We start from the raw sequence: 21,487 nt of genomic DNA on the forward strand, positions 1-21,487 counted from the left end.
TAATAAAAAGTCAAAACTGAAATTTTAAAGAAATTGATAAATATGATTGGTCGATAAATTATTAGAGCAACTGTGTTTTAGTATAATAAAAGATATGCTATATACCATTATACCTGAATCAACCGATATGATACTGTTAAGAGATCATTATATATAACAATAAATAAACTTCTGTTTTTTTAACGCCTAAATAAACTTCCAGTTAATTACAAACTATAAAATCAACATGTCGTTAAGCACCTAGCTATCTTAAGGGGGTGTTTGATATTGCCTTTACAAAACAAAATCTGTTTTTTCAAAATAGATTATGTGTTTTTAAAATTGCGTTTTGAAAAAACATGCTGGTACATGCTTCTCCAAAACTGCGTTTTCATAGTCAATAATCACTTTTTCATACAAACACTTTTTTAGATTATTTGCGTTTTATAAACGTAATAATCAGATAATCAGTTTATAACGCAATCCCAAACACCCTCTTAATCTTAATGATGGGTACGTCTCGCGTAATTTTTAAATTGTAGGTATGACTAGTGTAGTTTCGAACAAACCTCAGGTATAATTTGTGTAATTTACCCCATATAATAATAGAGGGAAGGGAATATGAGATTGTTAGACACCTAAGTTGGGTGAAAAACTCCTCACACACACCAATTTTTAAACCATAATAAACATGGGGGTCAAACATTTATTCAAAGTATTAAAAAAATAATATGTTAAGTTGCATGCCTAATAGTCTCATATTTACTTTCCATATAATAATAATAACGATGATGATGATAAGGATTTCTATTATTTAAATAATTAATGTTACTAAATTTGTTTAGTGATAGATTATATGATAAGTACAGTCGCATGACTGATTGATGAATAATGAAGCTATTTTATTGACATTGGTCAAACACCAAGCGGCTATTCTTAAGTTGGGTGTGAATCGTGTGATGCAGGATTTTACTATACTTAGAAGGTATTTTCGCTTTTTCATCGCAATTGTCACTTTGGAAACTGGATGGGGGTGTTTGGTTGATCGGTTAAATTTCATTGTCAAGTGTATATATCATTAGTAAGTGATCAACTGATCATGATAGTTACTACCAAGTTAAACAAGTTATTAAGCACGTTTTAGTTTAGCATTTAGATATTATCAATCAATTTATCTCTTCACGTGTGGACACATAACCATTACCAAATACTGAATAGCATAGTGGCAATTAAAAACCTTGTTTTCTCACAAGAAGTCTTAAGTTCGAACTTTATTTTGAGCAATTTTCTATGGTGGTCAGGAGAAATGGGGTTGAAACGGACTAAAAAAAAACAAGTTATGATTTTACATTTCAGTCAAAAAATGATTCGCTATCCCCAGATAACTCGATACATTTTTTTAATTTTTTTTTTTACCTTTTACTAATTTTCATGTTGACATATACATAAGAAGTTGATACCCATCTAATAGTAGTCATGTCGAGTGATCTATCAATGTTGGTCATGACGATGCTTAATCTGGTAGCAACAAGAATATTGGGTGGATGTTGTCTGCTTTCTTTTAGATCATTAAGTAGTCGAATACATATTGGACTTCGGCATGTAGAGTCTACCAACTGGGTAGCGACATTTGTTATAGTACTGGCCAGGTTCAAAAGACTTGAAACTACAAATGAGGAATTTATTTTCACCACACACAACTTTCTTTTACAACTTGAAACTACAATGAGGAATTTGTTTTCACAAACTATTGAAATATTGTACGTGTATGTAGCCATAACTCAAAAAATTCTAAGATTTATACCACTAATGCGGTAGTCACGTACGATTCAAGTTATTTAAAAAATATGAGTCGTTAATTTAAATTTATAAAGTCTAATCAGAGTATCTTTTGATTTCAAAATAATTTTCAAGTAATTAAGCATCAAAATCACTTTGTTATTTGTGCATAACTTGTTAATTGTTTTGGTTTTCTTTCAAAGTTTTATCATGAGTGACCGATATCAACGTATATGAGGTAAAATTGTGTTTTTATTTCATATATCAAACGATTAAGGTTAATCTTCAATTTATACATGAGGTAATACATAGAAATATGGAAACTAAATACGCCTAATAATTCTTTTCCTGTAGACAAAGTTGAGATCCTGTTTATTCGGAGATGATGAGACATTCTGATCCGATAGCCTCTTTAAATCGGGAAATGATGTTATAATTCTGATCCTGTATTCTAACACTCCCCCTCAAGTTGAGTGTTGGGATCACCAAAATTCAACTTGCTTGGATACTTGTGAAAAGAAATAGTTCCTACTGCTTTGGTTAGGATATCGGCAAGTTGATCTTCAGATCTCACAAACGGTAATTTGATAATCCCATCTTCAATCTTTTCTTTGATGAAATGACGATCTACTTCCACATGCTTGGTTCTGTCATGTTGTACTGGATTTTCTGAGATCTGGATAGCAGAGCTTCATTGTCACACATAATTTTAATACTTCCTTTAGGAGCAAAACCTATTTCCGATACAAGCTTTTTCAACCAAAGTGCTTCTGCTAAGCCTCTAGCTATTCCTTTGAATTCAGACTCGACACTTGACCTTTTGTTTTTTACTTTTCCATGTCACAAAATTCCCTCCTATCATAGAGAAATATCCCGAAGTAGACCTCCGATTTCCTTTGTCTCCTGCCCAGTCAGCATCTGTATATACTTGAATTTGAAGATGACCATTTGACTTGAATAGCACTCCATGACCTATAGTCCCTTTAAGATACCTGACAATCCGTAGAACCGCATCCATATGATTTACTTGAGGCTGATGCATAAACTGACTCACTACTCCAACAACATAAGCTATATTTGGGCGAGTATGAGCTAAATAAATGAGTTTACCCACCAACCGTTGGTACCTGTTTTTATCAGTGAGCCTGGCTTCTGTTTTCATAAACAATTTCTAATTAATGACCATGGGTGTATCTGCAGGCTTACAATCAATCATCCATGTCTCATCTAAAAGATCTAATATATATTTTTTCTAACAAATGAAAATCCCTCATTCTGACCTCATAACTTCAATTCCAAGAAAATATCTAAGATTTCCCAAGTCTTTCATCTCGAATTCTGAACATAAAGCTTCCTTCAGCTTCTTAATTTCTTTCTCATCATTCCCAATAATAATCATGTCGTCAACATAAATTATCAGACATGTCACTGAATTTCCTTTATGACTGAGAAACAAGGTATGATCGGAGTTACTCTGTTTGTATCCATATTTTTTCATTGTTAGAGTAAATCTTCTAAACCATGCTCTAGGAGACTACTTCAAGCCATACAAGGATTTCTTCAACTTACAAACTTCCCCACGTTTGAAATCATGAGAGAATCCTAGAGGTGCTTCCATATACACTTCTTCTTTTAATTCTCCGTGTAGAAAGGCATTCTTTACGTCAAACTGATGAAACGGCCAACCTTGTTTTGCTGCTATTGAGAACAGAACCCTTATTGTATCTAACTTCGCAACTGGAGAAAAGGTTTCTGAATAGTCAATCCCATATGTTTGAGTGTATCATTTGGCAACCAACCGGGCTTTATATCTTTCTACGGTACCATCGGGCTTATACTTGATCGTATAAATCCACCTACATCCTACTGGTTCCTTTCCTTGTGGCAGAAGACATTGGTCCCACGTATCATTCTTTAATAGAGCATCCATTTCAGTATCCATGGCAGCTTTCCATTCTTTTAATTTCAAGGCCTGTTCTACTCCTGACGGAATTGTTTCTGAATATAGCTTTGCGATGAATGCTTTTGCTTTTTCAGATATATTTCCTTCTGCAATGTAGGAGGAAGTACATATTTCTCCGGAACTACTTCTTCTACACCTGCCTGTACGTTATTATCTGGAAAGTCTTGCATATTATCTGAATCACTTTCAAAATTATTCAAGGAATGACTAGGTGTAGAATCACTTACCTCGGATATCAGGGTCGGAACTGTATTTTCGTTGACACTTCGAGGAGAGGACTGTTCTTCATTTTGAATAGAGGATTGTTCTTCATTCATTGGATCAACTGAAGTGGAATTTCCAACAGAAGAAAACTGTAACCAACTCAGTGTGCCACATTGTTCCTCCCCCTGACCACTGTGTTGCAGGGAGTAAAAGTACTTGGTCTCAAGAAAATCACAATTCATCGTAGTAAACATACGACGAGTTTGTGGATGATAACACCTATATCCTTTTTGAGTAACCCCATACCCCACAAAAACACATTTTTTCAGCACAAGGATCAAGTTTGTCACGATAAGTTTTTGGAATATGAACAAAAACTTACATCCAAAAACTTTGGGTGGGAGAGTAAGGCTGGGCGGAAGTGTATGAAATTTGTAGAGTGTTTTTAAGGGAGTTTCCATTTTTAGGATTTTTGTAGGAAACCGGTTAATCAAATAGGTGGCAGTTGCTAAAGCTTCGGGCCAAAAATTTTTAGGCATAGATGACTCGATTATTAAAGCCCTAGTCATTTCTACCAAGAGCCTATTCTTTCTTTTAGCCACACCATTTTGTTCAGGAGTATGAGGACATGTTGTTTGATGAATAATTCCTTAGATTGGAAAAAAGAACTCATTTGGGAATTAATATATTCCCCCCCCATTATCTGTTCTAACAATTTTGATAGATATTTGAAACTGAGTCTAAATCATGGTATAGAAAACAGTAAATCTATCATAAACTTCAGCTTTATTTTTCAAAAAATAAATCCAAGTCATGCGAGTGCAATCATCAACAAAAATCACATAATATTTGTAATTCTGACCTCCAATAACTGGAGCTGGACCCCACACATCTGAATGAACTAATGAAAAAGGATCTTCAACTCGAGTATTAGATGGTTTAAAGGTTTGCCTGTGACTTTTGGCTAAAATACATGCCTCACAGAAACTGGGTTATTTAAAGGAAAAAGTTTCAGAAAAAAAGTATGCAAATAACTAACTGACGGATGTCTCAGTCTTCTATGCCATAACCAAGCTTCTCTTTCATCAGTTCCATGAGCTAACATCACATTCCCACTTTCATTAACTTCATCAACATAGTACAGTCCCTCTCTCTCAGTGCCACACCCAATAATCCGTCCCGTCCTTATATCCTGTAAAAGACAAAAGTGTGGATGCATAAGAACTGAGCAATTAAGTTCCTTTGTCACATGACTTATTGATAAAAGTTTATGTGACAGAGACGGAACATAGAGACAATTGGTTAAGTTGATGTTTGGGGAAATTTTTACGGTTCCACCATTTTTTACCACCATTTTTTGTTTATTTGCAACTTTAATATAAGTTCTCTTGCGTTTTGAAAAAACTGAAAAATCAGATGAATCATAAGTCATAGTGTCGGTATCACCACAATCAAAGATCCATGACTCATTCCGTGGCCCATTTGATTTATTATAACCGGATTTAACAATATGGGCTTCCCCTTGTTTTTCTACTTGGCCCAGACAACTCGGCCCATATGTACTTGGCCCATGTGACTTATAAAATCCCTTACCTGTCTTTTTATATGTATATACATATTTATACGGTAGGTTAGATAAATTAGGTAAGTGAGAGAAATTAGGGTCATAAAGATTTAACCCCCCCTTTTTCTTTACCTGCCACGACCGAAAACCCTTCTTCTCCACCACTTTCTCCGGCCGTCGCTACACCACCGAATCCAGTTTCTGTTCGCCATCCATCATTTTCTTTGGTGGTGCTAGACTTGGCGATAAGGTTGATGGTGTTAGATTTGGGAGTATAGCTCTTCTTGGTTACCTTTTTGCTCGCCGACTTGTGATTGTCGGTCCACCAATCTGGGTATCCAATAATCTCGAAGCATTGATCTTTAGTGTGTCGATACATGCTGCATTCATCACACTGAAGATGTGATTTATCATCTTAAATCACAGATTTCTTCCTCTCATCGATACGGTTGTATCCCTTTGTTGCAAAGCTTGAACCATCCATTTCCTTGGCCATTAATCCGGCGACGATGCCCTGTGAAACACTGGTGGTTGCTCCCATAATATTCTGGTGAGCGACCTCCTTCCGAATGGTGGCATAGGCGGCTTCAGTTGTCGGTAGCGGGTCAACACGAAGAATCTCTCTTTTTATGGATTCAAATCGTTGATCTAACCCGTTCAGAAATTGAAATAATTTCTGCTCGGATCTGATCTTTGCATATGTTTTAATATCATCTGAACACTTCATGGGGTTTGGATCTATGCGATCTATTTCTCCCCAGACACCTTGTAACGAGATCCAAAAATCTTCTAATGATTTTTCTAATTGCTTGATGTCATTAGCTTTGACATGTAGGTTGAAGGCTTGTAATTTATCTTTACCACTACTGTAAGTAGTGACCAGTGCGTCTGAGAGTTCCTTGGAGGTAGCAAATTCGATCAGATTTCTGCCAATTGTTGGTTCGATATTTTGGATAAGCCACGAGAAGACAATAAGGTCTTCTTGTTCCCAAATTTCATATTTTTCTGATGATGCTTTTTCTGGTGGTGATTCGGTTAAATGATTTAAAAGGGTTTTTGATTTTCCGCCAATGGCAACCCGGATCATTCGAGTCCATAACGGGTAATTTTGGCTATTTAATTTAAGGTTGATTTGTAGATTATCGGACAATTTTGGGTTCTGTGATTGGTGATTGTTGTTTTGTAACATATTTGTTAATTGAAGCATTAATTCGGAGTCTTTTTCTAGGCTGCCAGTTCCGGCCATGGTAGCTCAGAACTGATCAGATTGGTTTTTGAGGGTTTATTGTGTAGATGATGAGTCGAAAAAGGTTGGAGTCTCTGATACCATATCAGCGTATATGAGGTAAAATTGTGCTTTTATTTCATATATCAAACGATTGAGGTTAATCCTCAATTTATACATGAGGTAATACATACAAATGTGGAAACTAAATCTGCTTAGTAATTCTTTTATTGTAGACAAAGTTGAGATCCTGTTTATTCGGAGATGATGAGACATTCTGATCCGATAGCCTCTTTAAATCAGGAAATGATGTTATAATTCTGATCCCGTATTCTAACAACCGAAACTCTTTAGTTATAAGATTTGAAGTTAAGACTTTTACTATTTAATTTTCACTTTTTGGGACCAAACATTTACTACCATGTCACAAAAAATATATATTAATATTAATATTAAATAAAAACTTAAAAATATATTATCTATATTTTGTATTTTTGGAGTTCATTACCTACTTTAAGATATAGCTAAAAGTAAATAACTAACATATAACTCTAAAAAAACAATGTGGAAAAATAATTAAAAAAAATTATATAAATAATTTTGTTAAAAAAACATACAACACGTCTATTAATATGTAAAAATGTAGAAAAGGTCATTTAAATTGTTGATAGTACGTAATTAACGACAGACATTTTGTATGTACGGGTATAAGCTTTCAAGTTTCAACATTTGATTCGTTTTTTTGTCTTATGCTTGGAGCGAAATTCGTTCCTTGTCAACATGCATAAGATTTGACGGAATAAAGACAAATCATCATAAGTTCGATAAAAAAAAATAAAAAATGCAACATGAAGATTCTATGTACGGGAATTAATATATCGTAAAGCTCTAAGACAAATTTAATTTCCAAATTTTGCAAGCCGGAAATTTTAAGAATCATTAAATAAAGTTAGTGAAAAAGTTTGTATATGGTCGATCGAATATCCTACAGAATCAATTTAATTAATACAGATAAAACGATATTATTCTTGCGGCATCTATCATTACAACAACGTAAACACATACTATTCAGCAAATCTTAATTTTATGGAAAACGATGATAATGACAACTTTTCCTCGAAATTTTCCATGATAAAATACAAATTTTAATGTACTAAAATAGTAAGGCTGTCATCAGTAAAAGCCTAATTTTATATAAGACCATTAGGCTAGATGATGGAGTTGGTGACCACGACCCTCCTCAGGACAAGGGGTCGGTGGCGGATAGGTTAACATTAGCTCAGTGGCATATATTAAAATATTATGTGCATATATACTTGTTAAACTCTTATGAGTTACGAGTCTACTCTTATGGATCGAGTCGATTTACACCAAAATGAGTCAACTCACTAGATGACTCGTTTTTGTCCAAACTCTTACGAGTCGCTGCATGAACTTAGACCGAGTCACGAGTCGCAAACTTACAATTATTATAGTTTGATACTATGATTATAAATACTATATATTATATATATTGGTACATTATTTTGTATGTAATATATGTAGTTTTGATCTTTTCATTACGAATTTGAAGATAAATTATAAGTTTATGACTTAAGATTATTGAATATGCAATATTTTGATAAATCTATTAAGACAATGAACTTAAATTTTGTTTATAAAGATGTCACATACATAAAATTATGTCATATTATGTAGTATTTAAAAATGTCCTATCTTTTACGAGTCGAGTCACGAGTCAGTAATCATGTTTTCGAGTCGAGTCAAAAGTTATGAGCCGACGAACGACTATGATTACAAGATATAATGGTGCATTAAGAAATATGATTTAAACAAAAACACGGTGACTAATAAATCTTGATAAAGAATGAAATACCTATGTTTTCCCGAGGATTGTTAAAATCCTTTCTCTTAGCCTTTCCAAAGACTCTATCACAACTAAATCACAAAATTTGTGAGCCAAACATAAGCTTTTATAATATTTTAGATGAGTTAGTTTTCGTGTCCTACAACAACAATGTCGGTAGCGTCGCGAAGTGGTGGTGGTGATCGTAACCAAATGGTGGCGGCGACAATTAACGTACATTATTGATGTATAAAGATCTAATGTAGTTATTTCATAAGTTAAAAAATATCTATTTTATTTTCAAAAGGAATCGAGCTAAAAATCCAAATCCTATAAAATTATATCAAATTCTTAATTAAAACAGCCATAGACAAAACTAATTTAACCTGTATAAAGAAAAAATGTAAATCGGTTGGAACCTCTTAGTCCCGTGTACCAATATTGGTACTTACACTACCACTCTACAAGACTATGTGTACCGAGTTAGTTTTGCTAGATGGCGAATAAATCCACCACATGAGGTTAGTTTTTATGAACCATGACTATTATAGATTGACACCTCCACACATGAGAAGAAAGAAAAGTTGGTTAATAAATTCACTACACAAATATGAGAAGTAGGATTCGAACCCAAATGAATCTTTACAGGGTTAAAGACCTTACTAATGAGTCACCAACCCCATTGACAATTTAACTTGTATATAAAAATAAAAAAATGCTAGTTTGATAAACTAATTATAAATAAATCTTTCACCAATTAAATCAAGTCATTTTTCTCTTTCTTTCTTTTTCTCTCTTTGTTGATTGGTCTACACCATATATCACATGTGTTTTAACCATTTGTTTGTATTATGTTTATAGATATAGCATTCGTTATAAAAATACCCATTTGTATTAAATTCGTCCATGTTTGGCTTATTTTAATTTCTCACTCTTAATAACTAGGTAATTAAGTGACTCTCAAAAGTAACTCTTTTTTTTGTCTTTCGCATTTTCAAAAGAAAAAATAATGTAAGTAATTAGAATATGACGAGATCAATTGGATTAGTCTTGAAACTTTACCCATTCTTCACCCAGGGCATCTAAGGGCTGTTTTTCTTTAAAAGTTGATCAACTATGACGGAATCCCAGTTAATACAATCTAGTTTATATCGAGTGACATTTACCTTTAAATAATTAGCTGGAACTATAATTTTATTCATGCATTTACTTATAAAAACAAAAAACCTTTTGGGTAATTAATTATTCTTTGAGCTCCATTAGTGAAAGTATGATGGAATCAAAGACTAAAAACAACTCAAGCTTTATGATGTTCTTGTTCTTATAGATTCGTCCACTTTGAGTTTGACTATAGAAAGTCTTTATGCACCCTTTATCACGGATAATTATATGCACGCGGCTCATATAGATAAACAAACATACCTTTCTTCTGGCTTTTGTTAACAACAGGCCTAAAAATTGTAGTTAGGACATCCCCAAACCAATCTCCAGATTTTAAAGCATATTTAAGTTTCAAATTATCATGTTCATATTTTATATTAAACGAGAGTAAGTACTCATGTTTTGCGACGGTGAGATGGTGAGGGTGACAGGTCATAGAGTGTGATAGGTCATAGGAGGTTTTATGTCATAGAGTGTCATAGCCAAATGCTTAGCCGTCGGGCTCCGCCCTCAAATTTAAAAATTCATCGAAAGTATATCGAATTACATCTCTAATGAAAGAACATGAAATTTTAAGAACACTCATATAATTTTTATAATTTATTGATATACGGTTTTTGAGATAAAAGATTTTGAAAGAGTTAGAAGAATAAAATGATTTATAAAGATTTTTAAAAGAGTTAAAAGAATAAAATAATTTATGAATGAGAGAGAAATTAAATGATTGGTTGAGATTTGAAAAAAGAGGAATGATATTATAGTTATTTTAGGTAAATATAGAATAGATGAAAGAGACATTTTAGGAAAGTACTTAAAATCAATATTGAAAATTTAAGTTTGTTTTTTGTTTTATGCTCGTAATATAGTATAGATATAGATATAGATTATATGAATATAATGGAATATAGTCAAAAATATGTGGTTGCTATGTATCTAAAGTTGGGTATGGATCCCCCCACATTCTAGTTTTTTAATATTTGTCGTATAAATAATAAATGGGTGGATCCACATGTTTTTTATAGATTAAAAACTAACATACGAGGGATTCCATATCTAAACCTAAGTACATGACATTTTTAATATTTGTCGTATAAATAATAAATGGGTGGGTCCACATGTTTTTTATGGATTAAAAACTAGCATATGAGGGATTTCATATCTAAACTTAAGTACTTGACAATCACATATTCTCATCAACAATATGATAAAAAAAAAAAAATTAATTAATACATAAAGTTAACACATAACATCATTAAAATAATAGAAAAAGTTTTTCATTCTCACTCATTGATTCAGAGAATGAAAATTATTCTCACTTCTCCATTCTCTAGTGAAAAAATATATCGCATTTTATTTCTCCTTTTTCCATTCTATCATACCAAACACCCCTCAAAAACCTACACCAGTCTCCGACACCACCACCAGTCACCACTGCCGTCACCACTACTTTGTCGCTACCGCTACCGCAATCGTCGCCGCATCGGACTTCTATCGTGTGTGTGCATATATTTATATTACCACAATTTCATATATATTACTGTATGTACGTAATCTAACACATGCATCCACACTAATTTTATGATTTGATTTGATCACATATATTCGCATGCTATAAATACACATCTTATGCTCCACCATTAAAATTCAACTCAAACTTGCTTCCTTCAATTAATTCAACTGATCAGCAGAACTACAACCCAACTCACTACATCCAACCACCTTCTATATATTAATTTTCAAGATTTGGTTGCTTGTATATATATAACAAATTAAGAACCAAAATGATGATGTGCAGACTAGCTGCTGCTCAAGCACCAGTAATGCAAATACCGCCGGGAATGGACTTATCGGTGCTCCAATGCCATCCACATAAGCAAAAGGTGGTGATCGTAATGGGAGCCACTGGAACCGGGAAGTCAAGACTTTCTATTGACCTTGCCACTGGCGGTGTGCCGGCTGAAATAATCAATTCTGACAAAATGCAAGTATATGAAGGCTTAGATATTGTTACCAATAAAATCACTCAAGACGAATGTCGTGGCGTGCCACACCATCTCCTTGGAATAGTTGATCCTGAGGCGGATTTTACTGCTGGTAACTTCGTCACCATGGCCTCACTTGCCATGAAATCAATAGTTGGGAGAGGAAAGCTGCCCATAATCGCTGGTGGATCAAATTCATTCATTGAAGCATTAGTTGACAATGACAACTACGAGTTTCGATCAAGGTAAATACTCACATTGCTACTCCATATGTAACACATTAAAAAATATTTACAGTCATAGTTGAAAATGAAAGACACAACAAGCCAAACTAGAACATCTAAAATGTGACGGAGCCAACACTATTTTGTACATATACTTTTACTCTATAGAAGAATAAACAAAATAACCACAGTTACAAAAGCAATGGTGTGTATATCTGGCAAGAAATATACACTACATGTATGCATATGTGTTCCACTACTTATTGCTACTTACAAAATAGCCACTAAAAGTTATGTTAATGATAAACAGGTATGATGTTTGCTTCTTATGGGTTGATGTTGCAATGCTGGTGCTTAACCAATTCGTATCTGATCGTGTTGATCGCATGGTGGCTGCTGGGATGGTGGAGGAAGTTAGAACCATGTACAACCCGAAAGCCGACTATTCAAAAGGGATTCGTAGAGCCATTGGAGTGCCAGAATTCGACTCATATTTTCGTTCCCAATATTCATCTTCTACTGATGAAAAAACTCGCTCCAGATTACTAAAAGCCGCTATCAAGGAAACAAAGGCTAACACATGCAAGCTTGCCTATAAGCAACTTGAAAAAATCCACCGGTTACGAAATGTTAAAGGTTGGAAAGTTCATCGGTTAGATGCTACTGAAGTCTTTCAGAAACAGGGTTGTGAGGCGGATGAGGCGTGGGCAAAGTTGGTGTCCCAACCTGCGTTGGCTATTGTAGATGAATTCCTTTACAGTTTTGGTGATTCTCGGGCCTATTCTGTGGCGGTTGACGGTGGCCTTAGAGGGATTAGAGAGGCTGAAATGGGGGTGGCAATGGCAGTTGCAAGTTATTGAATGAAAAATGAACTAGAATTAACAAGTTACAAGATAATATTGGGAGATACAAAATTTTGGACAAAAAGCATATAAGGTAGCTAATTAAGTGTTTTTATAAGTTTGCCCCTTGACCACCTAATCTTGACATATGCATTGGTGATTTGGTGGTGCATGTTTAATTACTTGGGCTTTGAGGAATAATATGGTCTATGCCTCAATGGTACCACATAAATATATAGTATAATTTTACATCTTTAACTTTAACTTTTTCTCTTCCTTTTGTAACAAATTATATTCTAGATTGAAAGAATAATACTCCCTTATATAGCATACTATATCTTGTTCTTTGTTTTATATCTGATACTAATTGGCTATTGAGATTTTCGCAAGACAACATATCATCTCAAAATCAAAGAATCAACGTCCTTTTCTATTAAAGATTCACTAAGCCTTGACCCTCTTAAACAAATACACTCCAAGAACCTTAGCTTTAATTTGAACCCACAAGTCGACAATAACAAAACGAACTATAACGTCTTGATTTCACTGAAACTCTCGCAAGTGAATAGATGAATAGATATACAACTTAATCTTGAATTACGTCGTCAATTAGAAAGTCTTTTCATGGTTTATTTACATTTTAAATTACTTCAATCAGAAGGTAACTATCCAAAATTATACTATCAATCATTATAAGATACCTTTAGTCCATTGAGCCGCGAGTATCACATCCACTATGCCATAGTCAAGATTCCATTTAGCTGTACAAAAGGGACGTTAGAACACATTCTTGAAAAGTCCTCAGGTTTATACCAACCAATACTATAATCAAATTCCAATCTATCTATAGATAAGGGGATACTATAATTTGTCATTGGAGATGTTGTGGTGCATGGGCATTTATTTGGGCCTATAAATTGTAGGTTTGCAGCTAATAATAAGTTATATATAAATGGGAAAAAGAGCACCTGTATTATGTGCAGGGAAGGTAAATTAAACTTTTAGAGATTCAAAGTTTTGTCATATACATATTGGTCCCTAATTTCTTCCTTGCAATACCCAAGCATTTGTGCAGTTTGCTACATAGATCTTATCCTTATAGAAATATCATAAACGTAATATGATTACACTTGAAAAAAAAAATGTATAAACTACAGAGGTTGATATGTGCACAATAACTTTTAGCCATATACAACAATAGTATGATTTACACATCTATATGATATGTGATATACTTCTTACATGTGTACGCCTAGATATTATCATGTGCATATCACCACCTGATCTCCCATAACCTACCCATGCCCAAATGACACTTTGCCAGGGTCTAACTATATATATCCACAATAAGGTAACCTGGTTCATTCTTTGATTCAAGAGATGGATAATAGTGTAAATCAAAGCATCGATATATCAACATACTCATACACGGTGGTTGACTTCCTTGATTCAAGGGATAGATAACCGTGACCCATGTCACACCCCTTCCTGACTTGTTATCATTTTTGTTGTGAGAAGTAAAGGTTTCTACCTATCAATTCTAACTAAGAATCAATGATTACTATTTTAGTTGTAATCTTAACCCCCCCCCCCCCCCCCCCCCTCTTCTAAGGAAACACTGCCGAAGGTTTCTTGAGCATAATCTTTGCACCCATCAGGAAGGGAGCTAGGAAAGTGATTGAATGAGATAAAAAAAAAAAAATTCATCATGTTTTGAGTGGGTTCATATGACCCCACCAGAGCAAGAGTAGCTCTGTTTGTGGTACCCATTATAAATATGCGCCAAAGGTTCTGAACATATAAAACAGTCCTATCCCAAAACTAGAATATTGTTCTATTGAGTGGCGGTCTTGACAATTGATACCCACTCTAAAGGAAGCTTCAAATACACAAGCTTAAAGGTCCGTACCTTACTTTATTATTTCACCAGTGTCAAGATTCCCGTTTAGCCATACAAACTGGATGCCAGGATCCGTTTTGACAAAGCTTGTGGGCTAATGGGTTTTGACCTATCAATTCCAACATGGACTAATGATTACTTCTGATACATGACTATGATATCCACCATCCAAAAGACCCCGCTTCAGCTACACAAAGGTTCAAATCCCTGCTCATGTCCTCCAAATCAGATTCTTGCATTAGTTTTTAGTTTTTTTACAGCTAGATCAACAATCTAGACACTTGAGTTGATTTCCAAATCCCACCAAATTTCCAAAAAAATTGAACACCCAACAAAACGTGCAATCATGCTTACAAAAACCAAGATTACAGAATCAAAAAGCAGCTCTGCTTGCATACGAGGCTACATAAGCATATTTAGTTGAACAAAATAAAATACACCCCTTACACAGAAAAAGGAAGCCCGACTAGGAAAAAGAACGTATAGCAACTGGTCCAGCAGGACTAATTTATTTTCAAGCGTACCCGTTACAGCAAAAACAGGGGGAAAGAGGAGCATGAAACAAACCTCTAAAAAGTACAGTATAACTTTGCAACCTCTCTTAATCAGAAAGAATAAAAACAATATTCAAAAGCTATGAGCTTTGAATCAGTTCTGTCTGATCAATGTTAGAAATGTACATGTTCCTTATAAGGACAGGACAGGGCAGATACACATGACTAAAAAAAACGATAAACTATAAGATAATTCATAAACAAACTTATAGTTCAAATGACTCAAAATTAACAAAAAAATTATTGAAACATTACAATTATACTAGAATCCAATAAAAAGGGAAAACATAGGATCAATGTAAGTTTAGATCCTAAATTGTGCTCCGCAAGTGTATGTGTTATTGCAAGCGTCAACAACTCTAACTGTGTATTCATGAACAGGTCTAATAAGAAAAGGTGGCAAGTGCCCAAGCAGTTCACATACACATTCGTCATCTACCTGAGCTAACCACTTACAGCATTGCTGTTCTACAGGTGACATTCTATGTCTATGACCATGCTTATGCTTGTGATGGTCATCATGATCATGCTTGTGCACTTGACTCCGATTTTGCCCGTGTTCATGTCCTTGACCATGGCCAAAAGTTTGATTGTGCCCGCTTTCATTTCCATGACCATGATCAGGACCACGACCATGACCACGATCATGATCATGACCACGGCCATGACCATGATCATTATCGTGACCGTGACCGTGACCGTGTACATGACCATATCTATGTGTGTATCTACGTTTGCGGCTGAGACTATGATCAGGTGGAGGTGGTGGAGGTGTACGAACAGGGGCAAAAGGGGAGGGAGGTGAAGTAGATATTTGTGATGATGGCAGATATGAACAGGCTTGATTTGCAAGGGCCAACTGGAAATTACAGAGTGGGCGGGGGGCAAAAGGGGGAATAGGTACCGTGGTGACTACAGGAAATAATGTGAAAACCACCCATTTTAGAATATTGACAGTGACCATGGTCTGGTGCATAACAACAATCATTGCATAATGCTTCGAGCCTCCTAGTATATATTGCTAATAATGCATAGTACATTTGTGAATAGAAATTTATACATAAATTTCGTGTGATCTTGGTAGGTAGGTGCCTTCAAGTGTGAATTACAAAGAACTACAGCACGAATAAAATTGAAATTAAAGTGAAGCATGTCACCTTCATGAGTATCTTTACAAACTGCTACGTGAAATAATTTTTTTAAAAGTGAGACATATTTACCTCCATTCCATATGCGTGATGATTTATAGACCGTTAACTGAATAATTGCCTGGATGCAACACAGCCAAAACTCTTCTCTGCCGTACTTCACAAAAAAGCTGTCAGGAAAAGAAAGATTACTATAAGAAGCAATAGATATTATATATATATAAATGTAGAACTTAATACCAAATCTTAGCCATGCACACTTTGGAGGGGGTTCATGTTCCACAATAAGAGTAATTATAAGCTCGGTCTAGACAGTTAAGAATAAAAGAAGATACTCAATATGCAATAATAACTGAAATGTTTGTTTCGAGATTAATTTAAAATTTAACTTTGCCTTATGCCTTTCCGCTTCGATCAGGGAACCAGGATAAAATATTCAGCTAACCCACAATTCATTTTCCATAATCACACGAGCCAATTAATAGTAATGTAAATAAGAAGTAAACAAGCAAATATGTAGTTACTGCACATAAGGTGCCGACCTAATTAATCAATCATCGACATGCTAAAATAAACAGCCTCAAACACGGCCGAATCAAACAATTTAGCTAAAGAAATTGGTCAAATGATTTAATTTTTTGTTTGAAATTGGTCGAATTAAAGCGTATTTTAAGTATTATTGTTATTTGTTAGTATGTTACAGATTGTGATTATTTCACATGTAATATAAAAATTCATGGAAGCATATCGATCATCTATCCTGCTAAAGATTTACATCATATATGTTATCCCAAGACTTCATCCCTTTCCAGGACTCAAGCCTATAATATCCACTGCATCAGTACAATTTACATAAACCCATGACTGAAAGCTTTAAAAAAAGGTTCATATATAGCACCCACATGATAGGCCAGCAAACATTAGCCACTACATTTACGATTGCTTGTTTTACTGGAACAGAGATGACAATTTCATCCAGTTACTTATGAATGGGTCAATCTGGATAGTGTTTTATCTGTCAAGGTAAAGTTAAAAGTCAGCTAGAACTGGAAGGGTTCAAATGGGTTCAAAGATACCAGAAGTTTACTTTTTGTATCGATGTTATCTTTGTAATATTAAGGCATTCCATAATTAAAAAAGAGGAATATGTGTCAACACGGGTGACCAAATTTCACTGATACTAACTTGACCTCTAACCAGACCCACCTGTCTTGCCACCTCTACTCACATTATAGTTTTAGAATGCCATCTGCTACTACATAAGTGGCCAACAAATAATCACGAATCCCTTAATACTCTCAAGAGATAGTTAACATCGCCAAAGCCTACTATGATATAATCAAAATACAATAATTAACTTTTACAAGAAAAAAGCTAAGTCCTCACTTTCTTCCCCAGAATTGGATTTAACATTAACTTAACGAAAATTGGAAGAAGAAAAATAAATTAAACTTTAGTCAACCAGCAAAAACCCAACAATCGTTCACAGATGTCCGTTTGCCCTCCTTCTGGCAACTAAGATTCCAAAAACGGTAGAGCAAAACATAGTCATCCTAACTTACAGCTCTTTGTTTTGGGTAAACGGCTACCCCTGGTTCATTACTAACAGCTCTTTTTAGAGCCTCATATTACACTTACTAATCGAATATTTATTCATAGTTCATAATCGCTTTCTTTCCACCAAGTGATCGATTTATAATATCTCGACTAGTCTCAACAAGGGTTCTAGTTCTACCAATATGAAAACGAAAAAAGAAAAAACTTAGGCAATCACAGCAAAAGAAGTCTTGACCAACACCCTCTTGTCTTCTCTTGACAGACTCAAAACTGAATATGCCACTTCAAATAGTAATAATCAGCTAAATGCACATCCAAACACCCCTACAATACTATAACACGTCTTTATTCACCAAAACCCTCACTAGTTCCATCGGCAAACTCGTTCTTAAGACAGTTCATCACATGTAAGTACTTGGTACTCATAACACCTCAACAGTCAACACCAAATTCAAATTCACATATGATTAGCCTCATGCAGTTATAAGTAGTGTACAAGTGTTTGCAGAAAGTATAAAACTTGATTGTCTTAATGTTACTATACAAGTATAATTTGTTGCTTCTGCCCAAAAGATAAACCACATGCATACATAAAGTAAATGCTAGACACTAGACTCACAGTTGGAAATATATTCTCTTCTGGGAGTCCAGCCAGCTTGAAAGACACATGAAGGGTAGGACAGAAAGCAGGCACCATGATTTTAATGCTAGCAGCAGAACATTTCAGGATCTATAAAGCTCGTCACTTTCGGTAATTTCATCATCAGTCAATGTACTGTTTCTCATTGCCATCATTTCCATATCATTCTGAACTGCTTGTTTCTGAAGCTTTAGTGGCTCTTGCCTCAGCTTATGTCCTTCAGCCAATAATTCAATAAAATTATCATTAATTTCTAGTAATGGATCCCGATCAATCAACCGGTCACCCTTATAAGCTTCTCTCAACATTGCAGTCTTAATCCCACCTTTCAACGACATATAAAATAACCCTGAATGCCTGGTAAACACACTCGAGAATGCATTTGAAAACCTATACTCTTCACTAAACTTCCCCAAAATGGGCACCGGCATCCTTTTATACAACGAAAGCGACAACAACTCATGAAAAACACCCACCGTTCTCTTTTCCATTTCCAAAGACGCCTGATCCAAATTTGACACATCCTCATACGGAGATACATAAGGCCGTTCCATCCAATCCCTAATCCACTCCCTCATCTCCTTCCTAATGAAAAAACCTGATGGCAACTTCCAATCAAACGAGGGCCTAATCTTTATCCCCGTCAACTCTGTTTCCTCATCAGCCCGTTGCTCAAGAACCGATCTTGCAAACACAGGGTTCCAAGAAACCAACTCCAAAAACAACTTCCCTTCCTCATTACTCCCAACTAACTTAAAATACTCAGGATACCTCGGAACCATATTCGTCAACAAATCATTCGGAAACCCAAACTCCCTCTTAACATGAACTAACTTATCTGCACTAACTACATTATTTTTCGCCATCATCAATAACTTACAAAGTTTCGCAACTAAAAGAGGCTCATTCTCTAAATAAATCCTTTCTTCCTCATCTAATACCCTTCGCAGACGATCACTAACACGCAAAAACTTAACAAGATCTGATTTGGGTCTAATTCGATCATAATAAACATCGAAAAGCAAAGGGTTTTGTGGTAAAAAGGTTTCAACTTTAACACGGAGACGCAATCTTTCACGACGTTTTTCCAAGTAACGAAGAGGGATTACTTGATTAGGTTCATTTAATACTTCTTTAACAACTTTTACAGCTTGTTTCCAAGATTTATCATTTTCAATTGCTTGGTCTAGTTTTAAGTCTTTTCGCCAAACTACTTTTAAGCTTGAAATTGATGCTGTGAATTGAGTCCAAACCCTAATTTGGGTTTTGGGTGTGCTGAAATAAGATGAGATTTTGTGGCTAGTGTGAATTAACATACCTTGATTTGAAGCTTGTAATTTGTCACGTTATTATCATAACTGGAAACAGTAAAAATGTGAAATGAATTTAGGGTTTATGGTTTTGAAATGGTTCATTTCGGTGGAGACTTCTGTCTTCGGCTTAAAGCATGTTTAGGATTTCAATGAGTTTAACACTGCATTGTGAGGTTTTTTTTTTTTTTTTGAAGGTTAACAAAAGAAATGATAAGAAAACAATTTTTTTTATTCAGAGATTTTATTTAAAGAATTAAAAAAAAAATATATATGAAAAATTATAGCCTATGATGTTTATATAGCATTTTTTAGTGGAAGGAAAAGTTTATATAGCCTATGATGTTTCTTAATTTATTTTTTTCTTTTTAAATTCCCCTACATCTCAAGAATGTCTATTTCATAAAAAGAAAAAAAAAAACTAGTCTACTTTCATTTTTTTGTGAAATTTGTTCTCAATATCTCGACAGTGTATAAGGAAGGTTAAGATGTATACAGACATTATTTTTACCAAGGTCGAGAGACTGCTTCGTTTTCTACCTAATGGTAAAATGGGACATCCAGCCTTTGTATGAAATGAAAATCAAACTATTGACCTCTGTCTCCAAAGACTAAAGTGTTTACCACTAATCCAAACTATCTCATCCCATCTCATATTATCTCCCGATAAACTCAAAGCACTTCATAGTCAGGCGTGGGATTTAACAAAATTCAGTTGGGATGGAGGTCAATGCTTCTTATATCAAGCTATGCTATAACTAAAATCGTTTTTTATAAGGACCAGTTTTGAAACCAGCTTTCAACCAAGTGTATTGGGATTTTTGCAATCACAAGCTAACAACTATTAATCCTAATTGTTGTCAACTTCCAATGAGAAAGACTCCAATAGATTTCATAGCCCTCTTGTTAGTGCTAGTCAGCTACCATCCTTGATATAGGTTGTTCTCCTGTGCTCCTGTAAGAAGTCCTTCCTTTCAACTTTTATGGTTAAATATTTTTAATGAGAGATGAGATATAAACAATCTTATTTATTCTATGGTGTTAAAAGCATTAAAAAAAAGTGACACTTTAATAGAATAAACGCTTATAAAAAGAGAAAAAAAATGTTTTAATTTGGTTTCGATTGGATGCATTTTACTTCTAAGTACAAAATTATCGACTTATTATGGCTCGTGAAAAAGCGAAAACCCAATATAAGCAATAATATGAATTTTCAATATAGCCTGAATATTTTCTTCTTAACAATAACAGTATGAACTTTTATGTTTAAGTTAAAAATTCTAATAAAATCCATATTTCATAATTTTATAAAAGATTTGCAGGAACATCTATCATTTTCCAAAAATTCTTTTTAAGTGGTGTTTACTGTTTAGGCTGATAACTTGGTAATTAGGCCCAGATAAGAAAGTGATATAGGGATTTGACCAACAGCAGCCCAAGGCTTCGGCCCATTGAACACACAACAAAAACATTTGGCGTAGAGTAAACGGCAAGGGTTGCTGAGCTGTTATTTACTTAATTAGTTCTCCCAGTTTTACCCACTACACATTACACGTCCCTTCACTTTTGTGGCTTTGAAAATTCTTAGCCCTAAATAAGTCAACATATA

General features: G+C 34.5%; 3 protein-coding genes across 7 annotated transcripts; 1 reads left to right on the plus strand and 2 right to left on the minus strand.

Annotated features, from left to right (window-relative positions):
* Nucleotides 1–10,928: 10,928 nt before the first annotated feature.
* LOC122592621 (protein WHAT'S THIS FACTOR 1 homolog, chloroplastic) lies at nt 10,929–20,046 on the minus strand. Of its 5 annotated transcripts, XM_043764900.1 has the most exons (5): nt 18,548–20,046; nt 16,444–16,541; nt 14,679–14,876; nt 13,471–13,530; nt 12,663–12,749 (listed from the first exon to the last, which is right to left on the minus strand). In XM_043764900.1, exon 1 carries the CDS (start codon nt 19,882–19,884, stop codon nt 18,652–18,654), a length of 1,233 nt encoding a protein of 410 aa, XP_043620835.1. In that variant the 5' UTR covers nt 19,885–20,046; the 3' UTR covers nt 12,663–12,749; nt 13,471–13,530; nt 14,679–14,876; nt 16,444–16,541; nt 18,548–18,651. The 5 variants fall into 5 exon arrangements, with proteins under 5 accessions (XP_043620833.1, XP_043620835.1, XP_043620832.1 ...); XM_043764898.1 differs by lacking the exons at nt 12,663–12,749; nt 14,679–14,876 and adding an exon at nt 10,929–11,884; XM_043764897.1 differs by lacking the exon at nt 14,679–14,876.
* On the plus strand, nt 11,503–13,099 carry LOC122592622 (adenylate isopentenyltransferase 3, chloroplastic-like). The gene is made up of 2 exons (XM_043764902.1): nt 11,503–11,948; nt 12,238–13,099. Exons 1-2 carry the CDS (start codon nt 11,503–11,505, stop codon nt 12,785–12,787), a joined length of 996 nt encoding a protein of 331 aa, XP_043620837.1. The 3' UTR covers nt 12,788–13,099.
* On the minus strand, nt 15,528–16,211 carry LOC122592109 (annexin B11-like). The gene has a single exon (XM_043764320.1). The coding sequence runs from the start codon at nt 16,209–16,211 to the stop codon at nt 15,528–15,530; it is 684 nt and encodes a 227-aa protein (XP_043620255.1).
* Nucleotides 20,047–21,487: the final 1,441 nt, after the last annotated feature.

This window comes from Erigeron canadensis, chromosome 3 (assembly GCF_010389155.1).
Source record: "Erigeron canadensis isolate Cc75 chromosome 3, C_canadensis_v1, whole genome shotgun sequence".
In the NCBI taxonomy this organism is placed as follows: domain Eukaryota; kingdom Viridiplantae; phylum Streptophyta; class Magnoliopsida; order Asterales; family Asteraceae; genus Erigeron; species Erigeron canadensis.

Coding starts and splice junctions, on each gene's coding strand:
- LOC122592621 (XM_043764898.1), bottom strand. CDS start 19,884: ATGTTAATTCACACTAGCCACAAAATCTCATCTTATTTCAGCACACCC.
- LOC122592622 (XM_043764902.1), top strand. CDS start 11,503: ATGATGATGTGCAGACTAGCTGCTGCTCAAGCACCAGTAATGCAAATA. Junction 11,949..12,237: donor AACTACGAGTTTCGATCAAG/GTAAATACTCAC, acceptor AATGATAAACAG/GTATGATGTTTGCTTCTTAT.
- LOC122592109 (XM_043764320.1), bottom strand. CDS start 16,211: ATGATTGTTGTTATGCACCAGACCATGGTCACTGTCAATATTCTAAAA.